At 45.7% G+C, this 17,521-nt stretch overlaps 1 protein-coding gene across 5 annotated transcripts; it reads left to right on the plus strand.

Moving 5' to 3' along the window:
* The first annotated feature begins 4 nt into the window (after window positions 1-4).
* On the plus strand, window positions 5-17,179 carry Wdcp (WD repeat and coiled coil containing). 5 transcript variants are annotated; one of them, XM_059248222.1, is made up of 5 exons: window positions 35-113; window positions 7,720-7,768; window positions 7,876-9,679; window positions 14,215-14,329; window positions 16,427-17,179. In XM_059248222.1, the coding sequence occupies exons 3-5, from the start codon at window positions 7,895-7,897 to the stop codon at window positions 16,579-16,581; spliced, it is 2,055 nt and encodes a 684-aa protein (XP_059104205.1). In that variant the 5' UTR covers window positions 35-113; window positions 7,720-7,768; window positions 7,876-7,894; the 3' UTR covers window positions 16,582-17,179. The 5 variants fall into 5 exon arrangements, with proteins under 5 accessions (XP_059104204.1, XP_059104209.1, XP_059104210.1 ...); XM_059248221.1 differs by lacking the exon at window positions 7,720-7,768 and having other exon boundaries at window positions 5-113; XM_059248226.1 differs by lacking the exon at window positions 7,720-7,768 and having other exon boundaries at window positions 5-113; window positions 14,231-14,329.
* Window positions 17,180-17,521: the final 342 nt, after the last annotated feature.

Consider the following 17,521-nt stretch of genomic DNA (forward strand, 5'->3'; position numbering starts at 1 on the left):
AGCACCGAGGGCCGAGCCTTCCGTTCGTTGCCCGGGACTTCTGATCCCCGGTCCTGTGACGTGAGCGGCCCCCGGGATTTTTATGTGTAGGGCGGGGAGGCCAAGAGACCAAGGTATTTCGTGTCTTTTGCGGCCAGGCCTGGCGGGTGTAGGGAGGCTGGGGCTGGGCAGGGAGGTGGGAGGCACTATAGCCCAGGGATGCAGTCGTGGGGAGGAGTTGAGTTCCAGGCGACGGTGTGTACGGGACAGTAGGTTGAGGACCAGTCTGGTGTGGTAAAACAAGTGAGTGTGTCCTTTGGGACTCACGAATGATACTTCTGGTAATATAACCTAAAGAATATAGCCTTGCCAGGCGGCGGTGGCGCACGCCTTTAGTCCCAGCACTTGGGAGGCAAAGGCAGGTGGGTCTCTGTGAGTTCGAGGCCAGCCTGGGCTACAGAGCGAGATTCAGGAAAGGTGCCAAAACTACACAGAGAAACCCTGTCTCGGAAAAAAAAGAAAAAGCCTGGGCTACCAAGTGAGTCCCAGGAAAGGCGCAAAGCTACACAGAGAAACCCTGTCTCGAAAAACCAAAAAAAAAAAAAGAAAAAAAAAAAAAAAAGAAAAAAAAAAAAGAATATAGCCTTATTTATAATAGGGTAAAGTGTACGGACTTTGAGGTGTCTCAGAAAACCGAACTAAAAAGTTTTATCACAAATCACAGTAGCTGAGCTTTTTGTTAGTTGCAGGAGGCTCTGTAACCGGTTAATCAGTTAAGGCGTAGCCAGAACGTTTTCTCTGTTCCACTTCTCTAATCCTTTTGGGAAGGCAGAGGGGGTTTTTGTTGTTGTTGTTATTGTTTTGTTTTGGTCTGGCTTGGGCTTTTTTTTTTTTGAGACGATAGCCATATCGTTTTGCAGCCTGTGCTAGTCTGAAATTCATTGTTCAGACTGACCTCAGACTCTAGGCCGTGTGTGTGCCTCAGCATTTGTGCATGCACATGCAACGTGCTTTGGGGTAGAGTTGGAAGTCATAGGACGACTTTTGTGAATTGGTTCTGACCTGCCGCTCCGTGGGATCCAGGGCTTGAACTCAGGTCATCAGGCTTTAGAGGCAAACGCTTTTACCTGCTGAGCCATCTTGCTGACTCTTTGTTCACTTTAGTATTGTGGCATTCAGACTCTTTCATGCCCCCACCCCCTTTTGGGGACATGATCTCCCTACCTAACTCTGATTGGCCTGGAAATCACTATATAAACCAGGCTGGCCTCAAACTGCTTCTGCCTCCTTTAGGACAAGGAGATCCAAGTTACACAGATATATTTGTACCAAATAATACAAGCCCTTAATGTCTTGTTAATACCTTTTGAAAGAACTTTATTATTTTTAATTTTGGGGGAGGGTGTTAGGGATTAGACTCAAATTTTTGAGCATTCAAGGCTGAAACTCTACCAATGACCCACATCCTCAAGTCCAGAAGGATGTTTTTTTGTTTTGTTTTGTTTTGTTTTATGCTGAAGATGTGTGTCCAGTCATCAAGTTTGTGACTAGAAGAGAAAAGTGATTTAAAACAAAACCAGCTGGGCAGTGGTGGCGCCCACCTTTAATCCCAGCACTTGGGAGGCAGAGCCAGGCTGATCTCTGAGTTCTGGTTTACAGAGCGAAGATCCAGGACAGGCACCAAAACTACACAGAGAAACCCTGTCTCAAAAAACCAAAAACCAAAAACAAACAAACAAAAACCCCAAAACTAAAATAATAATAATAATAATAATAATAATAATAATAATAATGATAATTCTCCCTCACAACACAACACCCCAATTCTTCAGAAAGAAAAGACTAGAGTGAAGTTGGTGTCTTTCCATTTGCCGTGATGAAGAGGAAGAGATGATGAAGAGATCCTGTGTTAGTTCAGGAAAAGGAAATAGAGCAGATGTTTGGGATGGTTAGTTTTGCGCCAACTTTCTTCTTAAAGGAAGATGCACTAATACTTGTCTAAAAGCCTTCTATTACCATACCTGCTTTTCCATGTCCTGCGTTCCTGTGTCTACACGCACTGTCAATGTTGTTAGACTGAAGTTGGTGACTTAAAATACGTCATCTAAATTGTTTTTTATTTAGTTGTCCCATTAGGAATTTTTCTGCCCAGAAAAATGTATCATGAGTTATTTATCAATAAAACTCTTTTAAAAGGGCATAAGTAGTTGCCAGAGGAGAACCACGTGTTATAGACCAGTCAAACAGAGGTTCCAGTTTTCACCATTGGTAATGACAAGGGACTCATCTCTGTTTTGGAAGCCACTGTGGAGTCACTTCTCCTGACATCATGCATAAACGCAGAGCAGAACATTCCTCCTTAGTACAAGATCCTAAGAACAGGCATGAAGCTGTAAGAGGATGAAGTTTACAGATAAGTTAAACACCGATGGCTGGGTTGTGTGGTAGGGAATCTACTTCTTTGGATAGAGTCTGAAGACAACTTGGAAAGTTCCTTGACACTTTACCAATCATAAAATTGAACAGTATCTGTTAGGGGTGAGGACAGGAACAGCAACAGGAGCTTCCTGAGCGCCTCCTTACAGAAGGGGCTGGGACAGGAGCCCGTCCAGAGTGAGTGGCTGAAGAAGGGGGTGTGCACTACACCCCCAACCCCAACACATCTTCACTGCTCCGTGTTTGGGAAACCGCCCGCTGGTGGGCATGGGATATAGTCCACAGGTAGAGCAATCGCCTCGAACGTACAGGGTCCTGGGTTCCACCTTCAGTGGTGAACAAAAAGTGTGTTGCTACTCTTTGACTATTTAAAAGCTAAGATTTTTTTTTAAGTCTTAAAATTCTTGATGAAATAAGTATATTTTTTATAAATTAATATTTTACTACTCCAAGAAGGTAATTTGATTATTTTATGAGTACACGATTATTTAAAAAAAAAAATCCCCCTACATAAAGAAGTTGAAGGGTCCCACTTTGTCTCATATGCCACCCTATCTCAGTATCTACTGTGAACAGTTTACATATCATCCTCAAATTTTCCTGAGTCTTATTTATTTTTTTATATTTTTTTGATTTTTGATACAGGGTTTCTCTGGCCCTGCACTTGCTGTGTCGCTAAGGATGCCCCTGAACTCCTAATCCTCCTGCCTCCCACTCCAAGATACTGAGAATATGGACCCGTCCCTCGATGCTTAGCTAAAAACTTAACTTGCTTGCTTGTTTGCTCTGCCGGAACATCCCACGCAAACGCTCTACCGTTGAACTCCATGCTTGCACTGGCTTTTTTCTTTTGCAGATATTGCTGGTGTGAACATTTTTATATGTGGTTGACTTACTGCAGTATTGTAAAATAGTCTTATATTTTGTAGACTTGCTATTCATTGTTTTATTCATTTAGATCTTTAACTCATCCGGAGTTTATTTTGTTGTAAATTTTTTAAACTTTTTGGAGCTTTCATCTTTATTATCTAAAATAAAAGTTATTCTCCCACTCAGCGTGTTGGCGTACGCCTTTAATCCCAGCACTCAGGAGGCAGAGGCAAGAGGATCTCTGTGAGTTCAAGGCCAGCCTGGGCTACAAAGCAAGTTCCAGGACATCCAGAGCTAGTAGAAAGACCTTCTCTCAAAAAAAAAAAAAAAAAAAAAAAAAAAAAAATTTCCCTCTCTTTCACAAGGTAGTAAAGAGTTGTATTGAATCATGTCCAGTCGGCATCATGCAGTGGCACATACCAGCCACCTCGATCCTTTCCTCTCCCCTAATTAGCCCGCAGTCCAGGTCATCTCTGGGTTGAGTTCATAGAACTCGGTCAGTTTTTACGTATTTTCTCCCAGTGTTTCCCTGATTTTCTTCATTTGTTTGAGACAGGTTCTCACTGTGTGGCCCGGGCTAGCCTTGAATCTTGAATTCACCATGTATACCTGCCTACTTTCCTGCATTTTACATCTCATAGACTACTCACAGTTTTAGTATCCAAATTGAAGGTCATAAGTTCTAGTATAACTTAGTGATGGGGCTGGGATAGTAGAGCACTCGGTAGCATGCACAAGGCCCTGGGTTTGATGCCCAGTACCATGTGAAAAGACAAAACTAATACTGTATTGTTGTAAAACACTATTTTAAATGTGTGTTACTTTTGTTTTTGTTACAGTTGTTTAACTCTGGGAAGCTGTGTTACTTTGTTTATGCTCTGGAACCTTTGTTTAATGATGGAAAGATGTTTGTATTTTTTTTTTTTTTTTTTTTTTTTTTTTTGGTTTTCCGAGACAGGGTTTCTCTGTGTAGTTTTGCGCCTTTCCTGGAACTCGCTTTGGAGACCAGGCTGGCCTCGAACTCACAGAGATCCGCCTGCCTCTGCCTCCCAAGTGCTGGGACTAAAGGCGTGCGCCACCACCGCCCGGCGGAAAGATGTGTTTGATTAAATAAAATTCACCTGGGGTCAGGTGGCTGCGTCAGCAACAGCTGACAGGAAGTGGTAGGGAGGAGCCAGGTGGAGAAGGGCTTTTAAGTCGGGGAGAGGAGAATCTTCTTGGAGGACGTGATCCAGGAGAGGAGGTGAGTTATTTGTTATTCAGCCTCTCTGAAGAGCAGAATTCCACCTTAACCTTTGAATCTTGAGTTCTTTAGAGGGACAGAGGTTAAGTTCCCTTCGTAGCTTTGAAAGAGTCGGAGCCAGAGGGAACAAAATTCCCTCCGGCTATGGCCCTTGTGACCTCACTGCCGCTTGTAGCCTGGGAGTTGCAGTTGCTGATCTGGACATCGGTGTCTCAAAAGGCAGCAACAATTTAGAAAAAGGACACCACTGTATTGGTGACTAATAGGAATTGAAGGATTATTTTTGCTTTCTCTTCATTCTAACTTAATGATGAGATGTGAGTTTGAAAGCCTTAGAAAAATTCTTTCTGGGTGTGATGATCAGCACCTGTAACCTCAGCATTTGGGAAGCTGATGCAGGATGATTTCAGAGAGTTCACAGCCAGCCTTGGCAACATAGTGCGTTTCAGGCTAGCTAGGTTTACACAGTAGCCAAGATCTTGTCTCAAAACAAACAAAAAACTAGGGCTGATGACATGGATCAGTGGGTAAAGGCACCTACTGTCAACCCTGAGTGCCTGAGTTCAATCCCCAGGACACACACATAAATAAATACAAGCAAACAGGGGGCTAGTAGATGACTCCCTTTTTTTTTCCTACCCAGTCTCACTTGATATCTGCTTGTTTTAAGAGTCTGATTATTATTATTATTATTATTATTATTATTATTATTATTATTATTATTTTGCAAGATTTATTTGTTGGGGAGAGGGTGGGGAGGGACGGGGGTGTACACACACAGGCATAGTTTGAATGCAAGTGCCCAAAAGAGACGAGAAGAGGGCATTGGATCCCCTGGGGCTGGGGCTGCAGATGGTTGTGAGCTACAAGGTGGGTGCTGGGAACTGAACCTGAGTCCTCCAGAAGAGCAGCAACTGCCCTTAACCACTGAGCTTTCTTTCTGTTCCCTTTGCTCCTGCTTTGAATCCAGTTTGTGCATGTGGTAAAATACACAGATCTGTTATCCTAACCGTTTTAAGTATGCATTGGTATTAAGTACACCCATAATGTTGTACACCCACCACTGTCATCCATCTCTGTTAATTCCTTTCATCCCTGACTGTCCTGAAATTTGCTCTGTAGCTGTAGACCAGGCTGGCCTCGAACCTCAGCCTCCTGCATGTTGGATTAAAGGAGTGTGCCACCACACCTGGCAGAACTGAAACTTTTTTTTTTTTTCTTCCTAAGACGGGGTTTCTCTGTGTAGCTCTGGCTGTCCTGGAACTCGTTTTGTAGATCAGGGTGGCCTTGAACTCAGACATCCACTTGCCTCTACTTGCCAAGTGCTGGGATTAAAGGCATGCGCCACCACCATCCGGCTAAGAACTGAGACTCTTTATGTAATGTACTTCTTTAGTAAGTACCTGGGTGTGAGCAGGTAATACTCAAGAGTGTGAAAGTTGATGCTCTGCATTATTGTAAAGAATTACTGCAAAGGGCAAACCAAGAAGGTAGAAGTGCCCTGAAAATTAGTGCTGTGTGGGTGTCATGGAGAAATCAAACAATGATTTTTGAGTATCATTTCAGCAATGAGGCAAAAACCGTTTTTAAAAAAAATAGAGGAAGTAAGTGCTAATAAAACCAGAAGTGTGACTATCATTGATTTGACCTGAAGGGGTGAATGGGAATTAGATAATAGACTTTCCTTAACTTTTAATTTTTAATGAAAATTTTTTCTAACTTGTAAGTACCATCAATAACTGGATACGGTGCTCACACCTGTAGCCCCAGCCTTGGAAGGCAGAGGTAGCAGGATCCCCAAGAGTTTGAGGCCAGCCAGCGTGGGCTCCGCAGTGAGCTCCAGGTCGGTGTGGGCTACAGAGTGAGACTCTGTCTCAAAAGCAGTCAAGTGAAAGATAGGGACTGGCAAGATGGCTCGGTGGGTAAGGTGCTTGCTACCAAGCCTGAAGATCTGAGTTTGATCCTCGGAACCCACCTAGTGGAAGGAAAGAGTGGCCTCACCTAGTTGTCCTGTGACCTCTGTGCACTTGAGCGCACGGGCACATGCATAAACTGAGATCAATAGAGGCTTTTAAAGAATTAAAAGAGACGGATGGTGGTCACACTCGGGAGGCAGAGGCAGACTGCTCTCTGTTAGTTTAAGGCCAGCCTGATCTACAAAGCAAGTTCTAGGACAGCCAAGGCTACACAGCGAGACCCTTTCTCAAATCCCTCCCCCCCAAAAAAAATTAAAAAGGGTTCCGAAGAGAATGTTTTATGGTTTATAGCACTTGTTGCTCGTACAGAGGACTCGGGTTTGGTTCCATCATCCACATGGTTTATAACTATCTGTAGCTCTGGTTGCAAGGGATCTGATACCGCTTGGCCTCCCTCAGGCACTAGGCACTCACACAGTAGTACATCTACATACATGCAGGCAAATGCTCATACACAGAAGATAAATATATCCAAAAAAATTGAAAATAGAGAAATGAAGGGGAAGAAAAGAAAAACTATAAATACCAGGATAAATTCTAACTCTAAATTCAATGGGTGTGTGTGTGTGTGTTTGTGTGTTTTGAACCAGGGTCTCACTATGTTACAGGCTGGCCTATAACAATGTAGGCCTGGGATTAAAGGTGTGCACCACCATAGTGGGCAGTTTTGCTGTATTTTTAACAGTTCTACATATTAACTATTTTTTGTGCCATACCAGGGTTTTAAGCTATAGCTTTTCACACATGCTAACTATGTGCTCTGTCGTTGAGCTACGTCTCCAGCTCAATATCCTATATCCATTCCATATTCAGATTTCTCCAGGTCTAAAAATATTCCTTTTTTCCCCTCCCCCAAATGCTCTTTTTTTTTTTTTTTTTTTTTTTTTTTTGATAGGAAGTTTTATTTCCTGTCCTTGCTCATTATGCTTACTTTGGCATGAGGGCACCAGATCTCATTATAGATGGCTGTGAGCCACCATGTGGTTGCTGGGGATTGAACTCAGGACCTTTGGAAGAACAAGCAGTGCTCTTAACCTCTGAGCCATCTCTCCAGCCCCCCATAGTAGTCTCTTAATTTGTAAGTTGCTCTTCTGTGTCCCAACAGCATTAACCTGTGAAGGGTCCCAGCCTATTGTAAAATCTAACTTGTGCATTTGCTTGATTATTCTTTTGGGGTGTAACTTTCCTTCCCCGCTCCCCTCTCTTTTGTGACAGGACCCCGCTCTGCAGAACTAGCTGGCCTGGAACTCACTGTGTGAACCAGGTTGGTCTTAAACTCACTGAGATTCTCCTGCCTCAGCCTCCTGAGTGCTGGCACTGAAGGCGTGCACCACCATGCCCTTGTGTAACTTTCCTTCTTAATGGTTTCAGATAGCCTTTGTCCGAAAGGATGGAGTTGGGAAACGGAAAACTGCTTAGGACCGGACTGAACTCGCTGAATCAGGCGGTGCATCCAACCCACGGCCTCGCCTGGACGGACGGGAATCGGGTGGTCATGACGGATATACAGCTTCATAATGGAGAGGCCAAGTTTGGGGACTCCCAGGTCTTCGGGAAATTTGAATACGTCTGTGGCGTTTCCTGGGCCCCGCTCAGCGCCGTTCACGGACCCACTCTGCTAGCCGTCCAGCATAAGAAACACGTCACTGTGTGGCAGCTGCGTCCCAGCACCTCGGGATCAAGCAAATGGCAGATGTCTCAGACCTTAGAAATCAGAGAGTCCCTCCCTCTCCTTCCCCAGGGCTGTGTGTGGCACCCAAAAGATGCTGTCCTGGCTGTGTTGACGGCACAGGACGCTTCCGTTTTTCCTGACGTTCACAGCGATGGTTCCAGAGTAAAAGTGGACGTCAACACCAGGGGCCGAATTTACTGTGCATGTTGGACCCTGGATGGCCAGAGGCTGGTGGTGGCGATAGACAGCAGCCTTCACTCGTACATATGGGACAGTGCTCAGAAGTCCCTCCACAGCTGCTCCTTCTGCCCGGTGTTTGACGTGACCCGCCCCATCCGCGCCATCACAGCCACCGTGGACTCTCAGGTGGCCATAGCCACCGAGCTTCCGCTCCACAAGCTTTGTAGCTTAAATGCGTCCGAAGCCTTTGACGCCCCACCCAGTGGGAGAGATGCCGGTGTGCGTGCTCTGCCTGTGGGTGAAATGGCCCCCGGGGAAGGGAGTTCTGGAGTGACAGCTTCTTCCTTTTCAGATCCTCTGGATCTGACTCGCATACATTTCAACCGATCCGGAGCGGAGGAGGGTCCTCTTATTTGTGTAAGAGAAAAGGACTACTTGACAGGAACTGGCCAGGACTCTTCCCATTTGGTCCTGGTAACCTTTAAGAAAGCAGTTACCATGACAAAAAGGGTTGCCATCCCGGGCATCCTGGTCCCTGACCTCATAGCATTTAACTTGAAAGCCCAGCTAGTGGCCGTGGCCGCCAACACGTGCAACGTCGTTCTGATCTATTGCGTCACTCCGTCGTCTCTGCCCAACATCCAGCAAATTCAGTTAGAGAGTAACGAAAGACCGAAAGGCCTATGCTTCTTGACAGACAGATTATTATTAATTTCTGTAGGGAAACCAAAGCCCACCGAAGCCGTGTTCCTTCCTCGTTCAGAATCTGATCAGTATTCCGTTTGCCTGATAGTTCGAGAAGTAACCCTGGGAAGAGACTCTTCTGGAACGCCGGCTGAAAGTCAGGGTGCTTACTCTGCCTTCAACGCTCAGTTGAATAAAGCAGACAGAGAAAAGATGGTTGAGAGCCTCTCCCTGGGGTTGAGACAAGGGCTCTTGCTAACAGCGGACACCAGTGCTCAGAGTGGGAGGTCTGGAAGAGCCCTTATTCAAGAGATTGAAAGTCCCTCGTCCCCTCCACCCAGTGATTCCATTTTACGGGAAACCCTTCTCAGGCCCTCCTGGCTTTGGCCAGCCTTGCCTAGATCCAGCTGGACACCGGACCACACCAGCACCCCAGAACCGAATTTACCTCCAAGAGAGAACTTGGGGAAAGAGAAGGAAGCTGGCCCGCTCTCCAGGGAGCTGGACGTTTTGTCTCGGCACCTGGTCGGAATGCAGCAGTGTCTTTTTGAACTCATGGACTCTCTACAGAAGGAGAAGCGGTTCTCTCCAGTGTATCCCCTCTCTCAGGATCCTCCCTTCGTTCACCTCATTTACCAGGTAACGTCTCCCTTGAGGAGCTTCCACTCTGCAGGAAGCTCTTGAGTCCAGTGGGTCTTGCCAGAAACACTGGTAAGGGGGGCGGGGGCAGGCTCCGAGTAAGCAGGCTCCGGTGACCTGCGCATGCTGGGTTTCAGGCAAGCTCGCCTGCCTTTGTACACTTAGTTGGATGTTAACCCACCCAAAGTGCACACTCCGGGGTTTAGCGTGATTCTATCACATCCTTGCAGTGGAAATGAAAGAGTGCACTCTGGCGATTTATATTTAGGAAAAAAAAAAATAGGTTTAATTGTGTCATTACATTGTGAAAATCTTTTCAGTGTGTGTGTGTGTGTGTGTGTGTGTGTGTGTGTGTGTGTGTGTGTAATCATTTAAAATGCTTTGAGTGCATCCCTACACATGCCCATGCAAGTACATCGCCATGGTTTTTTGTTTGTATTTTGTGGTTGGTGTTTGTATTTTTGAGAAAAGGTCTCTCTGTGTATCCCTGGCTATCCTGGAACTCACTCTGTAGCCCAGGCTGGCCTTGAACTCAGAGATCTATCTGCCTCTGCCTCCCCAGTGCTGGGATTAAAGGCTCGTGCCACCACTGCCTGGCCCATCTCCATGTTTTTTATCGAGGACACTTCTTTTCACATCGAGTCTGGCTCTGCTCCATCCTGTCCATCACTTCCCTTAACCAGCAGCCCGATGTGAGCCTCTCCCACTTGCCTCTACACATAAAATCAAACACAGTATATATACATTCAGTATGGTGGGGTGCTTTGTCATGGTCTTACAGAGTGAAGTCATGGGGTGCTCTATACCTCAAGCTGAGTAAGCATGTACCTCAAATAATGCCAAACTTTACTCATTTGGTTTAGACCTTTATTTTTGTTGGATTAGTTCCCAGAAGTGAAGTGCAAATTTGAAGAGCATGTTTCTACCGTTTTTTGTTGTTTTTAAAATCAGATCCCATGTATCTCAGGCTAGCCTCTCAGGGATGACCTTGAACTTCTTGTGTGTGGTGTATGTATGTGTTGATGTGAGTTGTGTGCATGTGCATGTGGAGGGTATACACATGTGTGTTGGGAGGCAGGAAGCTGACATCACATGTCTTCCTAGATTGCTTTCCACCGTATATTTTGAGACCAGGTTTCTCCCTGAACCCAAGTTTCATGGATTTGGCCATTTGAGTTCTGAGAGTCGTCTGTATCCACCCAGCCAGCATGTACCCTGCTTTTTTTTTTTTTTTTTTTTTTTTTTTTTTTTTTTTTTTTTAACATGTGTGTTGGGAATTCAAGCTCAGGTTTTTGTGCTTTTGCGGCAGATAATTTACTGACTCAGCCGTCTTCACAGACCATGACCTTGAATTTCTTACCTTCTGCCTTCTCAGAAGGGCTGGATCACAGGTGTGCACCCCACACCTGGTTTCATGCTGTGCTAGGGGCCTCGTGTATGCTAAGGCAGCACTCTACCTTTTGAGGAGAGTTGCCCAGTTAATGTCATTGGGTTTTTTGGTTTTTTTTGTTTTTTTGTTTTTTGTTTTGGTATTTATTTACTTAGTGTGTGTACTGAAAAAGTTGTTAGAAGCTGGTGAGGTAGTGGTTAAGAGCATGGACTATGCTGGACATGGTGGCGTACACCTTTAGTTCCAGTAGTTGGGAGGCAGAGGCAGGAGGATCTCTGTGAGTTAGAGGCCAGCCTGGTTAACATAGTGAGTTCCAGGATAGCCAAAGCTACATAATGAGACCCTGTCTAAACACACACATACACACACACACACACACACACACACACACACACACACCCCTACCTTGAAAACAAAAAAAGAAAAAACATGCACAGCTCTTCTAGAGAACGAGAGTTTGGTTCCTACCACCTGTAACCCCAGTGCCAGGGGATAATGCCCTTTTCTGACCCCTTCTGGTACGGTGTACATGTGGTGTACAGACATATGTGCAGCAGAACACACATACAAAAAAAAAAATCTAGCCGGGCAGTGGTGGTGCATGCCTTTAATCCCAGCACTCGGGAGGCAGAGCCAGGCGGATCTCTGTGAGTTCGAGGCCAGCCTGGTCTCCAAAGCGAGTTCCAGGAAAGGCGCAAAGCTACACAGAGAAACCCTGTCTCGAAAAACCAAAAAAAAAAAAAAAAAAATCTAAAAAAAAAAAGAAAATTAAAATGACTAAACAAACAGAAAAACTAAACAGATTGAGTATCCCCAATCTAAATATCTGAAGTCTGAAGTGCCCTAAACTTCAAAACTCTGCCGTTCAGGTGTAAAAGTCCACACCTGACTTCTTGTGATTGGTCATAGCCCAAATCCAGGTCCACAGCAGGCCTCGTGGCCCCTGGCTGTAATCCCAGCACTCGGGAGGGGGAAGTAGGAAGATGGAGAGTTTGGTGTTAACCTCGGCTACCTCATGGCCTGATGACAGGCTGGGCTACAGGAGACCCTCCCTCACAAACAGAGAATACAAATAAAATAACAGTTTTGTTTAAATTACCTGCAGAGCTGTGTTTGGCTGTGCATGTCTGTAATCCCAAGGCTCTGGAGATGGAGGCACCGGGGAATCCAAGCCAACCTGGGTACATGATGATTCTGCATCACAAAGGAAGTGGAAACACTATGTTTAGAAAGTGGGGTACACCTTTAATTCCAGCACTCAGGGGGCAGAGCCAGGCGGATCTCTGAGTTCGAGGCCAGCCTGGGCTACAGAGCGAGTTCTAGGACAGGCTCCAAAGCTACACAGAGAAACCCTGTCTCGAAAAACCAAAAAAAAAAAAAAAAAAAAAGTAGGGTACATTTCTCCTGCATGTTATGGAACCATCTGCTGGGAATGTTGTGGCACAGGGGTCACTTGAGCCCAGAAGTTTGGGGCCAGGAGCATGAGCCAAATTAGACCCTATCTCAGACAAACAAAAATTCCTACTTTTTATTAAGGTGCATATGAAATATAAATGATTACATGTTTAGGTGTCTCATTACACACGAATATTCCCAAATTGAAAGGACTTCTGTTCTCAGACATTTCAGATAAGGGATTATCAGCCTATGTAGTGAAATTCTGTATGGTCAAGGTCATCCCGGTATGAGTTTGAGACTCACAGTGCTGATAATTTTAACAGCGGAGTATGTTAGACACGTGACTGCTTTAAAACACTTCCATTAACATACATTAATTGTACAAAATAATGTGTTTCATTATGATTTATTGTAAGCCTTCATTGAATTCACCCCTCTTCCCTCCATCCCCTGACCCCATTATCTTCCCTGTGACAACCCCTCTGTCTCCCTCCTCCAGATTCCATATACGAGAGAAAATCTAATAGTTGTCTGAGCTGTCCAGTTCCATAGTAACACCGTTCGCCATTTCTTATGAAGACACTATTTCAATTAATAATCAGGAGTAATATGTAGATAGTAACTTTTATCTATTATACTGTGTGTTTGTATATGATGTGTATGTGTGAGGTGGGCATGCATGTTCCATGGCATGCATGTAGAAATCAGCACAGTTTTCAAGAATGAGAAGCCAGGTGTGGTAGCACATAGCTATGGTCCTAGCACTGAGGAGGTAGAGGCAGGTGGACCTTTGTGAGCCTACAGAGCGAGTTCCAGGCCAGTCAGAACTATATAGTGAGACTCAGTCTATAAGAGGTCGGTTCTCTCTGTCCATCTTTAGTTCTAGGAATCAAACCTGGGTATCATAACCTAACTGGCAAGTCCTTTCTCCCACTGAGCCATCTTCCTGGCCTGGTATTTTATTTAGTAATGAAGCTTTTGCTGTGGTGAAACACCATGACCAAAGCAAACTGGGGAGGAAAGGGTTTCTTTCACTCACAGTTCCGTGTAACAGTTCATCATCAGAAGCAGTCAGGACAGGAACTCACACAGGGCAGGAACCTGGAGGCAGGAGCTGATGCAGAGGCCAGGGAGGGTGCTTCATACTGCCTTGCTCCTCATGGCTTGCTCAGCCTGCTTTCTTATAGAACCCAGGACCACCAGCCCAGAGATGGCACCACCCACCATGGGCTGGGCCCACCCCATCAATCACTAATTAAGAAAATGCCTTAAAGGCTTTCTGCACAGCCCGATCTTATGGAGGCATTTTCTCAATTGAGGTTCCTTCTCTCTGATGACTATACCTTGTGCCAAGTTGACATAAAACTAACCAGCACACCTGCCCCTAGAAGTAATATTTTTATTCTATGTCCATGATTATGCTTTAGGCTCATAATGTAGAACTATAACAATTTAAAGATATTTTTCTCTAGGTATATTTTAAATCATTTAAAATGACTTCACTCTTTCATGAGTTAGGAAAAGGTTTGTGTTTTGTGGCAGGGCCTCACTGTGTAACCCTCGCTGTCCTCAACTCTCTTTGAAGACCAGGCTGCCTTAAACTCACAGAGCTTTGCCTGCCTCTCCCCTCAACCCCAGTGCTGGATCCAAGGTGTGCTCCATCACTCCTGGCCCCTCTACGTCGTCCTTCAGAAATGTCATTGCGTCACTTTTACCATCGATTAACGGTTTTCGCTTTCACTTGAAGAAACCCTCTTCTGTAGGTCCTGCGGAAAAAAGGGCCGTGCTTCTCTGCGATGGGAAGCTGCGGCTCAGCACACTCCAGCAGATGTTTGGCCTCTATCTCGTGGAGATGCTGCACGGTAGGTTAGAACCAGAGTCTCCTCTCCCTCTCCCGTCTGTTTCGCAGCTTCAGGAATGGAAGTGATACTGTCCAACCGTTCAGTGACTCACCGAACAGTTAATAAATATGATACACTGCCCACTGTATACCCAGGCCTGTTAGAGAAACTGCAGCCATTGAAAACGAGTGTTTTCCTGGGGGAACTTGTACCCACCTGGGAAAAAGGTAGACATGACATTAAAAAGGTGGAAACGAGCTACAAGGCGACAGTTAAGTGTGCCTGTTGCAATCCAGTGCCCCGCGGTGCTGCTTGGAGGAGCTGGCTTTCTCATGTGGAGGACACACCTGCACTCGAGCCCTGCCTGATACAGCCTTAGTCGTCACTTGTGGGACATGGTTGCTTTATTAGGCCTCGGAGGTTTTTGTTTGTTTGTTTGTTTGTTTGTTTTTTCAAGACAGGGTTTCTCTGTGTAGCTTTAGCGCCTTTCCTGGATCTTGCTCTGTAGACCAGGCTGGCCTCGAACTCACAGAGATCCGCCTGCCTCTGCCTGCCCAGTGCTGAGACTAAAGATGTGGGCCACCACCGCCTGGCTCATTTTTTTTTTTTTTTTTTTTTTTTTTAACAGCAACCACCTCATTGAGCATAAAGACATTTTGTTTTTCCTTTTAGCATCTTAACATTTTTCTGTCTTGACAGATAAATTTATAATATGGCTTTGCAATGGTCATTTTTAACAGATAGGTTAATGTTACTTCTGAGGCATACCACTTTTACTTCCTCATAGTTTCTTGTTTAGGAGTTTTTAGTTTACTTTAAAATTTTTAGTTTTGTTTTTTGTGTTTGCCTGCATGTTTGTCTGTGAACGGGATGCATGCAGTACCCATGTAGGCCAGAAGAGGGCATTAAATTTCCTGTGACTGGTGTTTCAGACAGTTAGTTGTTAGCCCTCATGAAGGTGCTGGGAATTGAACCCAGGTCTTCCGGAAGTACAGCTAGTGTTCTTAACTGCTGAGCCAGCTCTCAGGTCCCACTTTTACTTTACATGTACGAGTGTTTTGCCTGCATCTATGTCTGTGCATCATGGGCACACTGTGGCCTAGGAGACAAGAAGGGCGTTGGATCCTATCGTCTGTCCTCAGCAGGCAGTGAACGCTCACCGTGCACATACACACGAACATGTATACAGGCAAATCACTCACCCCTGTAAAATAAAATAGGTATTTTTTGAAGTACACATTTAGGCCATTTTCAGTTTTCACCATTATAAATAACACTAAGAAAACCCTTCCTACATTTTTGTCTGTTACTTTTGGGAGTGTGCATTTTTCACACGTTCTCTGAGACTTCAGAACCAGAAGTGTCCAAATACGTGTTACACTTGTGGCCCCAGAGCCAAGCCCAGGATTTTCTAGGTGACTATTCAGCTCACCCTCCTTGGGTAGCTACAGTTGGTACTAATGTATAGAATAAAAAATCCCTCAGGGTGGATCACACAGCACCATATGATAAATGTCAGTCCTCCGACTGGGGAAATGGCTCAGTGGTTAAGAGTACTGGCTGCTCTTCCAGAGGACCAAGGTTCAATTCCCAGCACCTACATGGCAGCTCACCACTGTCTGTAACTCCTGTAACTGTCTGTTCCAGAGGATCCGATGCCCTCATACAGACATACATGCAGGCACAACACCAGTGTACGTAAAATAAAATTAATAGATTATAAATGTCAGTCCTGAGGAAAACGGTATGTTCTTAGCTTTGAGTGACCCACCTGAGGGGATTGTCCTTGACGCCCATTTTCTGAGTTACCACGTGAACTGACCCTAAGTACAACTCCATTCTTCCATCTCCATGTTTTCTGAAAAGTGTCAGATGATGAGGTTTATGATGAGGTTTGACATCAACCACCGTATTTCACTTTAAAAAGTTAGCCCGGTGTGGCGGTATCCATCTGTGACGGCAGCACCGTGTGAGCGAGGCCAGCCTTGGGCTACGGTGGTGCAGCCACAGCTGTAGAGCCAGGCTTAACAATGAGAGCCAGACATGTTTGCAGTTAGGTGTTCATCCTTCTAGAACTCCTCGATCGCCTAAGTTGCTGTGTGTTTGTTTACTTTGTAGAGTCCCACTGGATCCTCCTCTCCGCGGACAGCCAAGGTTTCATCCCGTTAACTTTCACAGCCTCCCAGACGGTCGTGGTGAGGGATGGCAGCCTGTCCAAGCCAGAGGTGGCTAGGGACTCTTTCTCACAATCAGGATGTCACTCGCACACCTGAAGCCTTTGGAGACCTTGCCACCCAGAGTGTAGATACAGCTGGCTGTTTGCACAGCCTGGCCTGATGGCCGTTTTGCAGAGTGCGCGCTCCACCAGCTTCCCCTTGGGGCTGTGTGCTGCTGGGCAGCAGGGCAAATGGTTGCGTTTGTATTCATGACTGTGCCACTTGGAGGATAGAATTCCAAGAACAGAACAGCACTCCGCTGCCATGTGGATGGTATTTCGCAACTTCTCTAAGACGGCTTACCCAGCCGGCCGCTGCGTGATCACCGCCTTAGAGTGCGTCACAGGATGCGCTGGCACAGTTACCAGCCTTTGTCCTGCTTTAGGTGAGGAGGGGACTGCTGTGGAGCCTGTGCTCCAGCAACACAGCCTTTAATCCATTCCCCAGGCAGTAGAAAACCAGTTCCAAAGGAAGCGGAGACCCCACTTCACCCTCAGGACTGCCTGGGTCGGGCAGGAGTTCAGAGGATGGCCTCCCGCCCAGGATTTAAGTCCAACCCTTTGGATTCCGTAAACAGTTCCAGCTGATGGAAGTCCGGATACTGCTCAAAAGTGCTCTGGGCAAATTTTAAATAAAATTTCAAGATTTGACCCCCTCTGGCCTCCGCCTGAACGTGTGCGCTGCCCACCTGGTGTTTTCTTGCCTTCGCCAATCATGATTTTCTCCTTGAGATGTGTTGATTTATTTTCCAGTTTGAGGATCACAAAAATTTCCCATTTTCCCTCCCAGTAATCAGCCTTCTTGGTCACCTTTTCATTTGTTTGTTTGTTTGGTTGGTTGGTTTCTTCGAGACAGGGTTTCTCTGTCTAGTTTTGGTGCCTGTCCTGGATCTCGCTCTGTAGACCAGGCTGACCCCGAACTCACAGAGATCCGCCTGCCTCTGCCTCCCGAGTGCTGGGATTAAAGGCTCCTTTGTTTGTTTTTGAAGTAAGGGCTC

Source organism: Peromyscus eremicus, chromosome 22, assembly GCF_949786415.1.
Source record: "Peromyscus eremicus chromosome 22, PerEre_H2_v1, whole genome shotgun sequence".
Lineage (NCBI taxonomy): Eukaryota > Metazoa > Chordata > Mammalia > Rodentia > Cricetidae > Peromyscus > Peromyscus eremicus.